At 47.4% G+C, this 16,112-nt stretch overlaps 2 protein-coding genes across 2 annotated transcripts; one reads left to right on the plus strand and one right to left on the minus strand.

Moving 5' to 3' along the window:
- The first annotated feature begins 31 nt into the window (after nt 1–31).
- Nucleotides 32–9,032, plus strand: LOC311340964 (uncharacterized protein). Its single transcript, XM_084465879.1, is given in 6 exon segments — nt 32–364; nt 1,126–1,409; nt 1,570–1,636; nt 2,114–3,162; nt 3,165–3,221; nt 6,959–9,032. Coding segments are annotated over 6 exon segments (2,760 nt in total). The 5' UTR covers nt 32–57; the 3' UTR covers nt 7,955–9,032.
- Nucleotides 9,033–9,607: 575 nt separating this feature from the next.
- cdc6 (cell division cycle 6 homolog) lies at nt 9,608–14,604 on the minus strand. The gene is made up of 12 exons (XM_084465154.1): nt 14,539–14,604; nt 13,760–14,000; nt 13,213–13,470; nt 12,703–12,902; nt 12,267–12,424; nt 11,923–12,029; nt 11,659–11,798; nt 11,458–11,558; nt 11,214–11,281; nt 10,750–10,925; nt 10,378–10,518; nt 9,608–9,991 (listed from the first exon to the last, which is right to left on the minus strand). The coding sequence occupies exons 2-12, from the start codon at nt 13,995–13,997 to the stop codon at nt 9,902–9,904; spliced, it is 1,677 nt and encodes a 558-aa protein (XP_084321280.1). The 5' UTR covers nt 13,998–14,000; nt 14,539–14,604; the 3' UTR covers nt 9,608–9,901.
- Between the last annotated feature and the right edge of the window lie 1,508 nt (nt 14,605–16,112).

The following is a 16,112-nucleotide window of genomic DNA, read 5'->3' on the forward strand; positions in this document are numbered from 1 at the left end:
TATTAAATGGTTAGAGTATTCGATTGTGGGCTTTTATCCTCACACACAGACTTAAATATGTTAATAAACATGTCACCGTGCGGCTCAACTTTGGAAGAACAGCTTTCGTTCATAATGGACGTACTTGCGAAAGCTGCCGTATCTGAAATTAGCCAACTGTTCTCGGAAGGCTCGGCTACCCTTCGCTTACAAATTACTCGGAGCCTGAAAGAAAACGAAGCGCTGAGGACGAGGATGGAGGTGATGAGGAGGGAGCTGTTTTCTTTGAGGCTTCAGACAAGATCAAATGCATCGCGTGCGGCAAGTCGTTTGGCCCTAGCTCGACCCAACGTCTGCAAACCACGGACTACATCACTGGGAAACGGTGAGTTGAGTTCCGGCTGTAATAGGTGGACAACAGGAGGGTCCAGGTGTTCAGGGGGCACTAGTTGTTACATTTGTAGTAATTGGAAAAAGTTATTTATGATAATAAATATTCAAGATTAACATTGAGTAATGCTTTATATCGGAGAAGCAGGCTACCTCACAACACATGCCTAATATCATTTGACGATCTGCCCATTTCCTGCACTTTGAATGGTCTTGGATGTAATGTATTCATCATCATCATCAGGCCTAAAGACACAATGCGATTGGAAATCCCCCTCTTCTTACACCACCCATAGATTCTAGGCTGACTAGATTATACGCTAAAAAGCTGCTCTTTTGAAAAGCATCGTGACCAGAGCCCTGATAAAACATGAGTCAAACTTGCATTTCAAAGATGGAATCAGTCAAGAGCCCAGAAGGGTTTCAAGACAGATAACACATGAGCTGTTTTTTCATTCTCAAACATCAATAAATTCAACACGTATTACTGTTAGCCGATCATCTCACAGGGATTCACGCGTTGTCGCTTGTTAATTGTTAATATAATAATTGCTATTGTCTCGCATGTCATGTTTTGCTCAGATCATTTTGCGCTCTGTGTCCTCAACCTGGTCAACCTGAATCCGTGACACATACATTCTAATAGTTTATTTCACGTGTACAAATACACTGTCTCCATTTGTGCAAATATGTATCAAATATATTATCAAAATTATCAAAAATATTACTTTGTCTTTTTTTTCCTCCTCTCTGCAGAAAACTGCGATGACTTTGGGGATTGCAGTACAGAGCGCGGCGCCACCTTGGATAGTCTGCATGTGGACGTCCTTGGCTCCTCCCACATGTCCAGTCCCAACGGGGAGCTGAGGATCCTGAGCGTCCACGGAAAAGGGGAGGGCCCACTGGCGGTGGACGGCCATGACACCCTCTTCACCGCGTCCGAAGTGGAGGCCCTGAGCTCACTGTCTGCGGACCACAGCGTGGTCAAGAGCCAGGAGCGTGGAGAGCGGCTCGTCCTTCGCGAGGAGCTGACTGTGCAGGTTGGATATCATCTTCTCATTCACCATCCAAAAGAGAGGCTTCCTCTGTTACAACTCCAGCACACACCTTTATCATTCAATGTGTCCTTAGTGGGGATTGACAACGATTCTGTGCAAATGAAAGAATGTCTTGTGTGTGTTTCCTTCTTTATGTGAAAAGCAGCAGACCCCAGACACCATTTTAATCAAAGAGGAAGAGGATATTGGTGGAGGCATGCCCGCTGTAGGTTAGTAATAAACATTCCATCTATGCAAGCAAGCAAGCAAACTACGTGGATCAACTGAGAATGTTATTGATTACCTTCACTACCTTCGCTACCTACACTAAAAAGCCTGGTCCTCTTTTGAAAGCGCATCATGACCAGAGCCCTGCTAAAACACAAGAACTACTTACTACTGTTTATGGTAGAATGATTTACATCTTCTTCATGGCAGACTGGTGTCAGGAATGCTGAGATCAGCTCAGATTCCTAGTATAACTACAGTACTGGTAAAACAGGTGAAAGGAAACCATAGATTACCTGGGTTGTGTCTTTATGACCTTTATGAAAAGGCATAATCAACAAATAGAAGTTGGAAAGAAAGAATGTCAAAATATAATCCTTCCAATACACAAGTGTGTACAAAGTACATACTGTATCCCTTTGTGCAAATAATGAATTAATACCATTACGTTCTCTCTGTCTTTGTTTTCCTCTCTGAAGAAGACTGCGATGACTTTGGAGACTGCAGTACACAGCGTGGTGCCACCTCAGAGAGTCTGCATGTGGACACCCCTGGCACCCACATGTCCAGTCCCAATGGGGAGCTGAGGATCCTGAGCGTCCACGGAAAAGGGGAGGGCCCACTGGCAGTGGACGGCCATGACACCCTCTTCACCATATCCAAAGTGGAGGCCCTGAGCTCGCTGTCTGCGGACCACAGCGTGGCCAAGAGCCAAGAGAGTGGAGAGAGGCTCGTCCACTGCAAGGAGCTGACTGGGCATCAGGGCGGCCGCAAGGGCCGGCCCTGTGTCTTGTTTGGAAAGGGTATTCCCGACAATACCAAGATGACCATCCACATGCGTACCCACACCGGCGAGAAGCCGTACAGGTGTGACCAATGCATGAAGTGCTTCACACAGAAAGGCAACCTGAAGCTCCACATGAGGACTCACAGCGGCGAGAAGCCATACAGCTGTGACCAATGCATGAAGCGCTTCACTCAGAGCGCCAAGCTGAAGATCCACTTGAGGACTCACTCCGGGGAGAAGCCGTACGCGTGTGACCAATGCATGAAGTGCTTCCAACAGAAAGGCCACCTGAAGCTTCACATGAGGACTCACTCTGGGGAGAGGCCCTACAGCTGTGACCAATGCGTGAAGCGCTTCCAACAGAAAGGCAGCCTGAAGCTCCACATGAGGATTCACTCCGGGGAGAAGCCCTACAGCTGTGACCAATGCGTAAAGCGCTTCAGTCGAAGCGCCAGCCTGAAGCTTCACATGAGGACTCACTCTGGGGAGAGGCCCTACAGCTGTGACCAATGCGCGAAGCACTTCAGTCAGAACTACATGCTGAAGAACCACATGAGGATTCACTCCGGGGAGAAGCCCTACAGCTGTGACCAATGCGCAAAGCACTTCAGTCAGAACTCCAAGCTGAAGATCCACATGAGGACCCACTCCGGGGAGAAGCCCTACAGCTGTAACCAATGCATGAGGCGCTTCAGTCAGAACTCCCACCTGAAGCTCCACATGAGGACCCACTCCGGGGAGATAAGCCCTACAGGTGTGACCAATGCGTGAAGCACTTCGAACGGAGCTCCAGCCTGAAGCTCAACATGAGGACTCATGCTGTCTTAAAAACGCTCAGTTCCCGGGAGTTTCGGACCTTAATTGCTTTCAACACCCTATTGGGTCCGAGTTTTCACTCAGAGTTTTGTGCTGAAGTAATGGTGCGTTCCAGATGCCTCGTACACCACCCGCACAAGTTGCTCTTGTGACGTAATTTCCCGGCTTGTAGCACACATTTCTGTTTGTCTTTGTGACTGTGTCTCATTGGCGAGTCATACGGTCAGCCTACCTGAGTCCTCCGAGTTCACGTCACAACAATGGATGCCCATTTTGCTGTCATTACATTGATAGACTAATGGTGTGTTCCAAATGCCTCGTATACTACTCGAACGAGTTGGTGACGTCATTTCCTGGCTTGCAACACTTACAGCGTTCCTGTTTGCCATTGGCTAGTCATTGTTATTGTTAGCTACATTAGCCTCTTTAGCAAACCAGCTCGAAAACAAACAACACAACTTTACATTGTATTACACGCACAGCAAGACCAATGATTGGTAAACATCCTGTAAACTAACTGGAAACAGTTTTTAATATGTGCATGCTTCTGAATCTGGATTATTTGGTTAAAAAGAAATTGGTGGATTACCTTCACAATACTTAAGCAATAGATCACGACAGGCCGTGGTATACGCTCATTATACCACAGTTAAGGGGCGTTGTCCGTCCCTTAACTGTGGTTGTCCGTCCCGATGCGCAGCTTCACTGTGGTATAATGACCGTATATCACTGACTGAAGTGATCTATTGCTTTTATAAAACGGTTATGTAAATATGGCGAAATTAAAGTCATAGACACCCTCAATTTTGAAAAAGCTAGAAAGTCGGAAAAGCATTTTTTTTAAAACGAATACAGAAAAGTAGTCCCTCCTGGCTGCCGGCAAAGTGTACGGCGGTTGCTATGCAACACACTAGCGTCCTTCAGAGAGAAGGCTAGAGACGGTAGCTTGGTTCGCCGGCAATTTAGCAATTTAGAAGGCTAAATTGCCGGCGACCGTGTGCCTATTGCTTTACAGGCTTTTTTTAGGCTTCAGTGAACTATGCTATCGCTTTTATATATAAATAAACAACAGTTCAAGTTAGGCGCGGAGTGATACTGGACTCTGTAAACTGAACGGGCGTCATAGCTGTGTGTATACGCTCAATATACAACGGTTGGGAACCAATCAGATCGCTTGATTTAGGCCCCCCGTTTTATAATGGACTATACAAAATGATTTAGGGCTAAATAACCAACAGTGGGGGGCAGCAATAGCTGCATCTAGTCCGCCTAACCGAAGAAGAAGAATATGTTATGTTCTTTGCAAACCAACTCAGTATTAGATTGTGGGTTTTTATCCTCACACACAGACTTAAATATGTTAATAAACATGTCACCGTGCGGCTCAACTTTGGAAGAACAGCTTTCGTTTATAATGAACGTACTTGCGAAAGCTGCCGTATCTGAAATTAGCCAACTGTTCTCGGAAGGCTCGGCTACCCTTCGCTTACAAATTACTCGGAGCCTGAAAGAAAACGAAGCGCTGAGGACGAGGATGAAGGTGATGAGGAGGGAGCTGTGTTCTTTGCGGCTTCAAACAAGATTAAATGCATCGCGTGCGGCAAGTCGTTTGGACCTGGCTCGAGCCAACGTCTGCAAACCACGGACTACATCACTGGGGAATGGTGAGTTGAGTTCCTGCTGTAATAGGTGGACAACAGGAGGGTCCAGGTGTTCAGGGGGCACTAGTTGTTACATTTGTAGTGATTGGAAAAAGTATAATAATAATCAGGATTCAAGATAAACATTGAATAATGATTTATATCGGAGAAGCAGGCTACCTCACAACACATGCCTAATATAATTTGAAGATCTGCCCATTTCCTGCACTTTAAATGGTCTTGGATGATCCAAGACTATTCAAAGTGCAGATCTTCAAAATATATTAGGCATGTGTTGTCCCTGTCGCAATTGTGTCTTTAGACACAATGTATTCATCATCATCATCATCAGGCCTAAAGACACAATGCGATTGGAAATCCCCTTCTTCTTACACCCCATAGATTCTAGGCAGCATCGATTCTAGGCTGACTAGATTCTACGCTAAAAAGCTGCTCTTTTGAAAAGCATCGCGACCAGAGCCCTGATAAAACATGAGAGAGCCCAGAAGGGTTTCAAGACAGATAACACATGAGCTGTTTTATCATTAGTAGTTTATTTCACGTGTACAAATACACACTGTCTCCATTTGTGCAAATAATGCATCAAATAAATAAACAAATAAAGACAATATTACTTTGTCTTTTTTCCCCTCTCTGCAGAAGACTGCGATGACTTTGGAGATTGCAGTACAGAGCGCGGCGCCACCTTGGATAGTCTGCATGTGGACGTCCTTGGCTCCTCCCACATGTCCAGTCCCAACGAGGAGCTGCGGATCCTGAGCGTCCACGGAAAAGGGGAGGGCCCACTGGCGGTGGACGGCCATGACACCCTCTTCACCGCGTCCGAAGTGGAGGCCCTGAGCTCGCTGTCTGCGGACCACAGCGTGGCCAAGAGCCAGGAGCGTGGAGAGAGGCTTGTCCACCACCAGGAGCTGACTGTGCAGGTTGGAAATCATCTTCTCATTCACCATCCAAAAGAGAGGCTTCCTCTGTTACAACTCCAGCACACACCCATAGAAAGCACACACCTTTATGATTCAATGTGTCCTTAGTGGGGATTGACAACTATTCTGTGCAAATGAAAGAATATGTCTTGTGTGTGTGTTTCCTTCTTTATGTGAAAAGCAGCAGACCCCAGACACCATTTTAATCAAGGAGGAAGAGGATATTGGTGGAGGCATGCCCGCTGTAGGTTAGTAATAAACATTCCATCTATGCAAGCAAGCAAGCAAACTACCTGGATCAACTGAGAATGTTACTGATTCTACCTTCACTAAAAAGCATGGTTGTCTTTTGAAAGTGCATCATGACCAGAGCCCTGCTAAAACACAAGAACTACTTACTACTGTTTATGGTAGAATGATTTACATCTTCTTCGTGGCAGACTGGTTTCAGGTATGCTGAGATCAGCTCTGATTCCCAGTATAACTACAGTATTGGTAAAACAGGTGATGGGAAACCACAGATGACCTGGGTTGGGTCTTTATGACCTCCCCACATCCTTAAAAGGCAGAGACGTAGCGGTGCCTTCTCAGCTGGAGCCTTTGACCCTTGACCACCCCAAGGGGGACAAGGAAAAGGCATAATCAACAAATAAAAGTTAGAAAGAAAGAATATCTAAATATAATTCTTCCAATACACAAGTGTGTACAAAGAACAAACTGTATCCCTTTGTGCAAATAATTAATTAATACCATTACTTTCTCTCTGTCTTTGTTTTCCTCTCTGAAGAAGACTGCAATGTCTTTGGAGACCGCAGTACACAGTGCGGCACCACCTCAGAGAGTCTGCATGTGGACGCCCCTGGCTCCTCCCACATGTCCAGTCCCAACGGGGAGCTGAGGATCCTGAGCGTCCACGGAAAAGGGGAGGGCCCACTGGCGGGGGACGGCCATGACACCCTCTTCACCGTATCCGAAGTGGAGGCCCTGAGCTCTCTTTCTGCGGACCACAGCGTGGCCAAGAGCCAGGAGCGTGGCGAGAGGCTCATCCACCGCGAGGAGCTTACTAGGCATCGGGGCGGCCCCAAGGGCCGGCCCTGTGTCTTGTTTGGCAAGGGTATTCCCGACAATACCAATAACATCCACATGCGTACCCACACCGGCGAGAAGCCGTACAGCTGTGACCAATGCATGAAGCGCTTCAGTCAGAACTCCAAGCTGAAGATCCACATGAGGATTCACTTCGGGGAGAAGCCATACAGCTGTGACCAATGCATGAAGTGCTTCCAACAGAAAGGCCACCTGAAGCTTCACATGAGCACTCACTCTGACGAGAAGCCCTACAGCTGTGACCAATGCATGAAGCGCTTCCAACAGAAAGGCAGCCTGAAGCTCCACATGAGGACTCACTCCGGGGAGAAGCCCTACAGCTGTGACCAATGTGTAAAGCGCTTCAGTCGAAGCGCCAGCCTGAAGATCCACATGAGGACTCACTCTGGGGAGAAGCCGTACGGATGTGACCAATGCGAGAAGCGCTTCAGTCAGAACTCCCAGCTGAAGATCCACATGAGGACCCACTCCGGGGAGAAGCCGTACGGTTGTGACCAATGCGAGAAGCACTTCCAACAGAAAGGCCACCTGAAGATCCACATGAGGTCTCACTCCGGGGAGAAGCCCTACAGCTGTGACCAATGCATGAAGCGCTTCAGCCAGAACTCCAAGCTGAAGATCCACATGAGGACTCACTCCGGGGAAAAGCCATATGGGTGTGACCAATGCGTGAAGCACTTCAGTCAGAACTATATGCTGAAGATCCACATGAAGACTCACTCCGGGGAGAAGCCCTACAGCTGTGACCAATGCGAGAAGCGCTTCCAACAGAACTCCAAGCTAAAAATCCACATGAGGACTCACTCCGGGGAGAAGCCGTACGGGTGTGACCAATGCGAGAAGCACTTCAGTCAGAACTCCCACCTGAAGCTCCACATGAGGACTCACTCTGGGGAGAAGCCCTACAGCTGTGACCAATGCATGAAGCGCTTCCAACGGAGTTCCAAGCTGAAGATCCACATGAGGACTCATGGTGTGTTTGAGATGCCTCGTACACCACTCACACAAGCTGCTCTTGTGACGTAATTTCCTGGCTTGTAGCGTTTATAGCGTTAATGTTTGTCTTTGTGGGCATCTGGGTTATTGTTCGCTACAATAGCCTCTTTAGCAAACCTGCTCGAAAGCAAACAACACAACTTTACATTGTATTCCACGCACAGCAAGACCGTGCAATGCATAAATTGGTGACAATTGGTCAAAATATCATATTATCGCTTCTTAATTAGGCTATGTAGCTTAGAGAATGACATAATCAGGCCGTATAGAATGCAACATGTTTAATAGCCTAACTTTCAAATAGATGGAGAAAAAACATGAACGTCTGATTCGGAATAACAGGCATAGTGTTACGATTTGAGTCGAATCAGGCCTATACGAATAGTCAAATTTCCAACCTTTATGCTTCATTTCCTTAACCTTTGTGGAAAACGTCATCGGGTCAAGGAGAGATGGAAAGGTGCTTCCTTCCGAACATAGGAAAAGACCGCACTGTTTAAGATGAATTCGACTCCACTTTTCCTAACCAACGTCATTGCGCGACGGCGGGCATTGCTGACCTCTAGCGTCTCTAGAGTGGAACTACAATTTTCCGAAGATTTACTACAACAAGCGGACTTTTTCATCCATGCGTTCTTCTCGTATTGATTTCAAGTGTTGTGCATGAACTAGTTCATTGAACAAGTTCATTTTTCTATGAACTTTGAACTGAACGTAACATATTTTTAACTATAGAACTTGTTCAGATTTTGTGACATTCTGAATTGATTAGGTCCAGATGACATGTTTATTAAACAGTTACTGCCTTAGTTGTGATGAATGAAACAGGTGTACAAATAATATCAACAATTTGAGATTGTAGTGATGGGCAGCAGGTAACGGAGAGGATTCATTTTAAAAGATAAGCACAGAATACCCACTCCAGACCCAGACCCACTCCAACAGTTTTTTCAGGTTATCGCCAACATTGAGAAGCACTTAGGTCGGATTTGCCAACGGGAATATTTGAGGCCACTTGAATCCCAATTCATGTGGAAAAAAAAAGGCTAAACTTATGTTACTTAAAATTAACTGCCCCCAGTATTCTATAAAATGTGTCGGAAGTCAGGATTTTATTTTCTTATGGTGTATATTGTGTGCTTACTAACCAGCAATAAATTAATTCAGATTCAAACAATGTTTCTGGAATTGGTATCCATTATCATCAATTGTATTATCTTCTCTTCTGCTTTACCCCGTCTCTCATGCGTCTTCGCGTAGTCAGTAAACTTCGTTGGTGGCCTGTTTATTTAAATATTGCCATCGTAAAGGATTATGGGATACCAATATCTCCTTTCGTAAAGGTTGGTCAGGAGTAACCATGGACCTATAAAGAATAACCTATGCTAAAGGATTAAAGGATGCATCAAGGCTCCTCTCCTAAGCATTTTTAGAATTCAAACCACCTTCCTCCAAGTACTTCTGGGTCATCTCCTTAGGAAAGGACATTTCCTATGCAACAAAGACTATTCGTAGAGGCCCTCAATCTCCCGTATTTTGTAATGAGTTTAAGGGTGGCTTTTTATCCACAACAGGATTAATAAAAGGGTTCATCTTAATCATGTCGACAGTAAAATATTACACACACACACACACACAGTATAAAGCGATCCAACTGATTTATGTACATTTATTCCAGCAGAGAATAGTATCTGTACAGTGTTTCAATATACAAGGAGCTTCTCTATAAACCTCCTTTAAAAGCCTATGTATTTACATTCCTAACTTCAAATAAAAAGCATTGCTTTCTCCCATAAAGAGTAGTTCATATTAAAAACTACACAAAGTAGAATTCATTCAAAACAAAAAAACAAATATTAAAAAAAATAACTTGAGCCAAACTGAAAACAAAACCGGTTTGCCAGTCAAGCCTAGAAATAAAAGGCAGTAATTAATAAAACAATAATCAACATCAGGAGAAGGGGGGGGCCCTGTTGCTCAGGGAAGCCCCGCCTCCAGGATGCTGCCCAGCAGAGTGCGGTCCTTCAGAGCGTTCTCCACGTCCCGCTCCTCGATCTTCAGGAACACCTGAACACAGACAGGGTCAGCACCACTGAACCCACACGGACACAGCAGGCTCTCTGAACAGCTGGCGACACAGCCGTGTTCACCTCATCGTTGTGAGCGCCCGCACCAGGTCACATCGGTTACATGCTAGTTGGATGCTAGCCCTGGCTGGGGTAGTATCCTGCTAGCCCTAGCGGTGGTCCCATGCTAGTTAGCATTCTAGCACTAGCTTGGTGGACGCATGCTAGCCCTAGTGGTGGTCCCATATTAGCCCTAGTGGTGGGCCCATATTAGCCCTAGTGGTGGGCCCATATTAGCCCTAGTGGTGGGCCCATATTAGCCCTAGCAGTTTTCCCATGCTAGCTCTAGCTGGGTAGTACCATGCTAGCCCCGTGGGTGGTCTGTACCTTGGTGAGTCGCGCCTCCTTGGCCTTGCGGAGGGCGAAGATGCCGCGGCTCTCCAGCAGGGAGCAGAGCGAGAGACACTCGCCCTGAGCCACGCCCCCCACCTGCCGCTTCGTACACAGACGGCTGTACACCTCATGCAGCTGTGAGAGAGACAGTAGGTATACATCAGAGGAGAGAGAGACCGTAGGCATATATCAGAGGATAGGGAGAGACAGTAGGTATACAACAGGAGCCAGAGAGACACTAGATAGGCATCAGGAGAGACCCGTGGCTGCGTGCATTATAAGTGTGTACCTTGCCGAGGGCCACCCCCTTGTGTGTGTGTGTGTCGACTCTATAGTGTGTAGTAGGTGTGCATTATGAGTGTGTACCTTGCCGAGGGCCACCTCCTTGTGTTTGCCGCTCTTTGTGAGGAGCAGCAGGCAGCAGACGAGGAGTTTCTGCTGCAGGGGGAACGTCTCCCCCTCCCCCCCGGCGGGGGAGACCATGCGGTCCCCGTACACCTCCGACAGCACGCGCGCTACCTGGGGCACGCCAACACGAGACACTGCGGGGGGGGGGGGGGGGGGGGGGAGACCAGCCTGTTAGGAAACAGTCGCTATGTAGAGGACACGACTACAGTAGTGTTGGGGCTAGGCTAGCAGCGGGGCTAGTAATGTCACATCATGGCTAGGCTAGTACCGTGGCTAGCATTGTCACATCATGGCTAGGCTAGCGTCTGTGGCTACGCTATTATTGTGGCTAGGCTAATATTGTGGCTAGGCTAGTTTCTTCACAGTTAGGCCAGTGTTCAATATTATGAGCGAGGCTTGTGGTGGCTAGGCTAGCGGTTTACCTTTAGCGTCTGCACTGTGGTCCACGGTTTTCTTGCGGCCGTCAGCCTCCACAATCTCCACGGCTCTCCTGAGATCCAGACACAGAATCATTTCAACATGCGTCCAGAACAAAACATACAACAAGAGGCCAGCTTTTAGAGCCGTTTTGTTGAGAGAGGAAACGTGCAAGATAAATAACATGAATATGAATGAGTGACAAGTGTTTCTCAGAGGCGTGTTGATGAGAGCAGGTGCGCTGGTCACCTGCAGATGTCCAGAGCCTTCCTGGCGTCTCCTGACACGGCGGAGACCTTCCTGGCGCAGAACTGGATGGCCGACGCGTCCAGAACCCCGTCACCAGACGCCTGAGAGGGAAACGCAACACGCATCAGACCACGACACACACACACACACAAGACCACCATCTCACACACGCACCAGACCACGTCACACACACACACACACCTGAGTGAGTCGGTCCTGTACGATGGCAGCCAGCTCCTGGCGGCTGTAGGGGGGGAAGTGGAGCAGCAGGGGCCGGCAGCGGGGCAGGGCCTGCAGGCGCGGCAGGATGCGGTCCGTCAGGTCCAGGGCGTTTGCAATACCTGCCACGACACCAGTAAATATTAATGTAATGACACAATAAGCTGCCATGACGTCCACAGACATCATCAACATAAATGACCCGTCAGTGATCAGAGCCCCTTCAGCTGGGCCCGGGTGTCTTACCGACAAGACAGAGGCGAGAGCCGGCCAGGTAGGGCCACTCGAAGATGGTGTACAGGACCTCCTGAGACTTGCTGTCCAGCTGGTCCATCTCGTCCAGAACCAGCAGCCTGGAGGAGGGGGTGGTGGACACAACACACCGGTCACATGGTCTGCAGGGTCACTATGTAGAGTCTAGGAACCTGGTAGGCTCAGACACAATGGGGGGGGGGGATTGGAACCCGGAACCTCTCAGCTGGGAATCCAAACCCCAATCACCAGACCCAACCTGCCGCCCCGCCAGTTCAACTCGAACTCCACCCAGGGACTCCATGCTGACCCCTCCCCCCAACCCCAGCTCTACTCACACAGTGGGCCCGTTGCTGGTCAGCAGCTTCTGCAGAGCGCTGCTGGAGTGGCCCCCGGCCCCCCCGCCCAGCCGCTGAGCCAGCAGGGGGAAGATGGAGTGGGAGCTGCGGAGGGTCATGCAGTTCACCACCACTGTCTGGATCTCACTCAGCGCCTCCTGGGGAAGGGAGGACACACGGGGGGGGGGGGGGTCAGAACCAATACCACTGACCAGCCACATAACATGTCCTTTAGGCTTCTTGATAGCACAACAGTTGGGCCATCGCTCATTATTCCTTACAGACAGTTGGAAGGTAGCTAGTTTAAATGGGCTTTATACAAAATCATAACAAAAATGTTCTTCTTTTTAAATGGTTGAGGACGGGTGCGTTTATCTCTAATGTTGTGTGTGCGTTGGCCTCACTGGTGAGGTTAGGGTGCGTTGGGTTTATTCACCTTCATGTCTGCGAGCACGCGGTGGAAGCAGGCCGTCTTGCCGGTGCCTGGCGCCCCGGAGATGTAGAGGCTGGCGGGGGAGCTGCCCAGGGCCCGCTCCTCCAGGAAGGAGCGGATGGCGGCGCGCTCCGTATCCCGGGACAACAGGCGCTCCGGGACGGCTGTGTGCAGGGACTGCTTCACCATCTGGTACTGGGACTCTGAGGGTGGGGGGTGGGAGACAGCAGGTGAGTCGGTAGCCCTGATTAACAGGACAGCTAGAGAGCTGTAATTTATAACTGCATTCATTTTAGTTGCCGACATCATGAAGCCCAGCGTATGATATTAACAGAAGGGAGGTGTGAGTGCACTCCGACCCAAATGATCAAACTAAACCTCGGTTCCATCTCCTCATCATACTGATGGTACTATATCACCATCCTACTGATGGTACTGAGGGGAACTAAGGAAACAGTGAAGTCTCATCAGCGTACAACCACAGTTAGTGAACAGGGCAACAAGTGGACCTACTCTCTGCGAACAGACGAGCGACCGCAGCCTTCACGTTGGAGTGGGCGGGGCTTTCTGGCAGCGCGGCCTGCCGTTTGGGGGAGGGCCTGGCGGTGGGAGACGCCGGCTTAGGAGAGGCCATTGTGCGGCACAGCTGCAGCGGCGAGTTCTCGCAGTTCTCGCTGAAGAGTTTCCGTGGCGATGCTCTGGGGGTTGGTCTGCTCTGTTTGGGTGGCGATCCCAGCAGGTTGACACCCAGGATGCTGACATTGTCGTCACCTTGGGAACCAAGAAAGAACATGGTGTCAGACAAAGTACCAGCAAAGACTCATGCAGACACATGAATTAAAGATAATTTCGATTGTGGAATTAAATTGTACTTATCTTTAAATTGAAACTGAATAAAATGGTCAACAAATTAAATTTACAAATATGCAGCCATGTTTTTAACCAAATAAAATTCGAGATGTATGATAATACATCACATGCAATTGTGCAGAGCATTTTTGTATGGAATATCATGAAGCCTGTTTTGACAGTGGTGGTGGATATTTGATCCGGTTCTTACCTGTTCGCTTGCGGGGGCTGAGGGGTATTCTGTGTGGCAGGGTCGGGGAGAGTGGGGTGATGGGACATAGCCGGACCGAGGTCAGACTTTGGGGGAGAAGCTTGCATTTCTCGGGACTGGGAGCCGGAGGTTCATTCTCCAGGGGGATCGTGGACTTGTTGGACACCGACCGGCAGGACTTGCGTCGAGGGAAGGGCAGAGCGGGCTGGACCTGTCCCTTGGAGCGTGTGCTGGGCATGTTCTGTTTAAAACGAGGACGATTAGACGTACTCATAGGAAATACTCAAATATGCTATGGCGAGGCTGGTTGGTAAACGGGTGACGACATATTCAGGCATACAGGAAGGAAAGAAGATTCGGCATTTTTCAACGTTACTTTTAACAACCAACAACTATTGCTTGATAAGAAAACTGACAAACGTAGACACAGATACTGCTGCAGCGCCTTAAAAACAACCCGAGATTATATTGGCGCCATTCGAACAATCCAATATTAAAAGTCTCCCGGAAACCCGCATAGACACAGATCGGCTTGCTAGCATGTTTCATTCATAATCCTTTAAACAAAGTGCTCGATCGACAATAAATGTGTGTTAGTTAAATCGGCTTAAAGCACAACGTGAAATAAAACATAGTACAAGCTGTCATTCGGTGCTCGGATCCAACAAACGTGTCCACTCAGAAGTAAAGTTGGTAGGTCATTAAAAATGCATTAAAACCCTCTCCATATTAACTCTATAGTCTAAGTATTATGGGGACAAGTTAAATGACAATGTTACCTTTGCTGACGTGTTGGTAGTTGGTTGATCAGGTTAACACTAGACCGCTGAAGACGAGCCTTCTTTCAATACTGAGACTACAAAAGTTGCGCCAAATCTTCCCTTTCTCCTCAGGTCACCAGCACTGCTGGGCTCTGATTGGTCCCCGAACACCAATGACCTCGTTTCCCACGCTCTCATTGGCTCACCCTGAGGAGTCGTCACCTCCGGTGACTCGGAGCTCAATGGCGGGAGATTCAATGACGTTGTTTTGGCGGAATCATTTTCCCGGGAACGACAGCTGTTTGGTTGGATTCATAAACGGTGCCTTGTTTGACATAAGCTGAACAACTAGCCAGTGGCCAGACATTAATGATAAAACACACTGATATGGTTGTGTAGGCCCTGTTTGACCAATCAATACAGAATATAATAGTATTTGTTGTTTACTAAATATTTGAGTGAGACAAAGGTTCGTGTAATCAACCAGATATCTAAATCAAACCTTTAGGGCGGTATTTACCAGCACTTTTGTAATCACTAGCGCCATTGTATTCCTCTACCGAGAATGTATTCAAAGCAACACTTAGAGCAAGTATAAATTTATTTAATCAGGACAGACGACCAACACTCACAACTCAATCTCTGGGTGGTTGCAACCCCTTCATTACAAAATTGTAAATTAATCCTACGTGACAACCACGTATTAAAAAATAGGATCACATGATATCACATGAAGTTATGCCATATATCTATCTATCTATATCTCAATAGTGTACCGTTGGGCGGAAGCATAGACATCTTATAATATGTCTATGGGCGGAATAACCAAAAGGACTTCCGGGCTCCATTTCCCATGATGCAGTATAATGTTTACGTCCAGTTAACATGGTTTACTTTACTTTAGTTTCAATTTAGGTACAAACAAATAAATGGTGATCCAAGTCAAGTTTTGGAGTTAGGTTTAGTCTAAAATAAACCGATAAATATCCTATTTAAGAGTTACATTTCCTTATCTTAGAAAAAATAAAAAAGACTGCTTATTTGGGGTACATCAGTGTACATTGCATTTATATTTGTACATTTAAAATGATATCAACATGTTAAATGCCTGTATAGTAACATCTTCTGTTTCACCATTGAAAAACCACAACATGACAAACCACAGTGCAACCAGGACCCTTTTCCCCAAAATACATGTTTATTTCAATTGATCACATGATTAAAAGATGGCTGATTAACATAACATGGCCGACAGAGTGACAGAGTGAGGAACAACTAGAACAAACTGTCACCTCACATCCCCAGCTGCACTCACTCTCCTGATCCATACCTTCTCACCCAGCATTCATCCATTCATCTGCAGACACACCCTTCACCTTCTCATCCACTCGGAGAAGTGCTGCTAGTCAGCCCTAGGGGCGGGGCTACAGGGCTGAGCACCTGTCACTCCATGACTTCCCTTCCCCCCCATTTTCGTTCCTATATTACAAGCTTTTTACAACATAAAAATAGATCAATAACTATGGTTATCATATTCATTAGCTTTAATGTAAATATACAATATTTTCTTGCATTTTCAAATATAATCGATT

Source organism: Micromesistius poutassou, assembly GCF_964030765.1.
Source record: "Micromesistius poutassou genome assembly, chromosome: 3".
NCBI classification, from domain to species: Eukaryota; Metazoa; Chordata; class Actinopteri; order Gadiformes; family Gadidae; genus Micromesistius; species Micromesistius poutassou.

Coding starts and splice junctions, on each gene's coding strand:
- cdc6 (XM_084465154.1), bottom strand. CDS start 13,997: ATGCCCAGCACACGCTCCAAGGGACAGGTCCAGCCCGCTCTGCCCTTC. Junction 13,471..13,759: donor CAGCCCCCGCAAGCGAACAG/GTAAGAACCGGA, acceptor TTGGTTCCCAAG/GTGACGACAATGTCAGCATC. Junction 11,282..11,457: donor AAGGCTCTGGACATCTGCAG/GTGACCAGCGCA, acceptor TCTGGATCTCAG/GAGAGCCGTGGAGATTGTGG.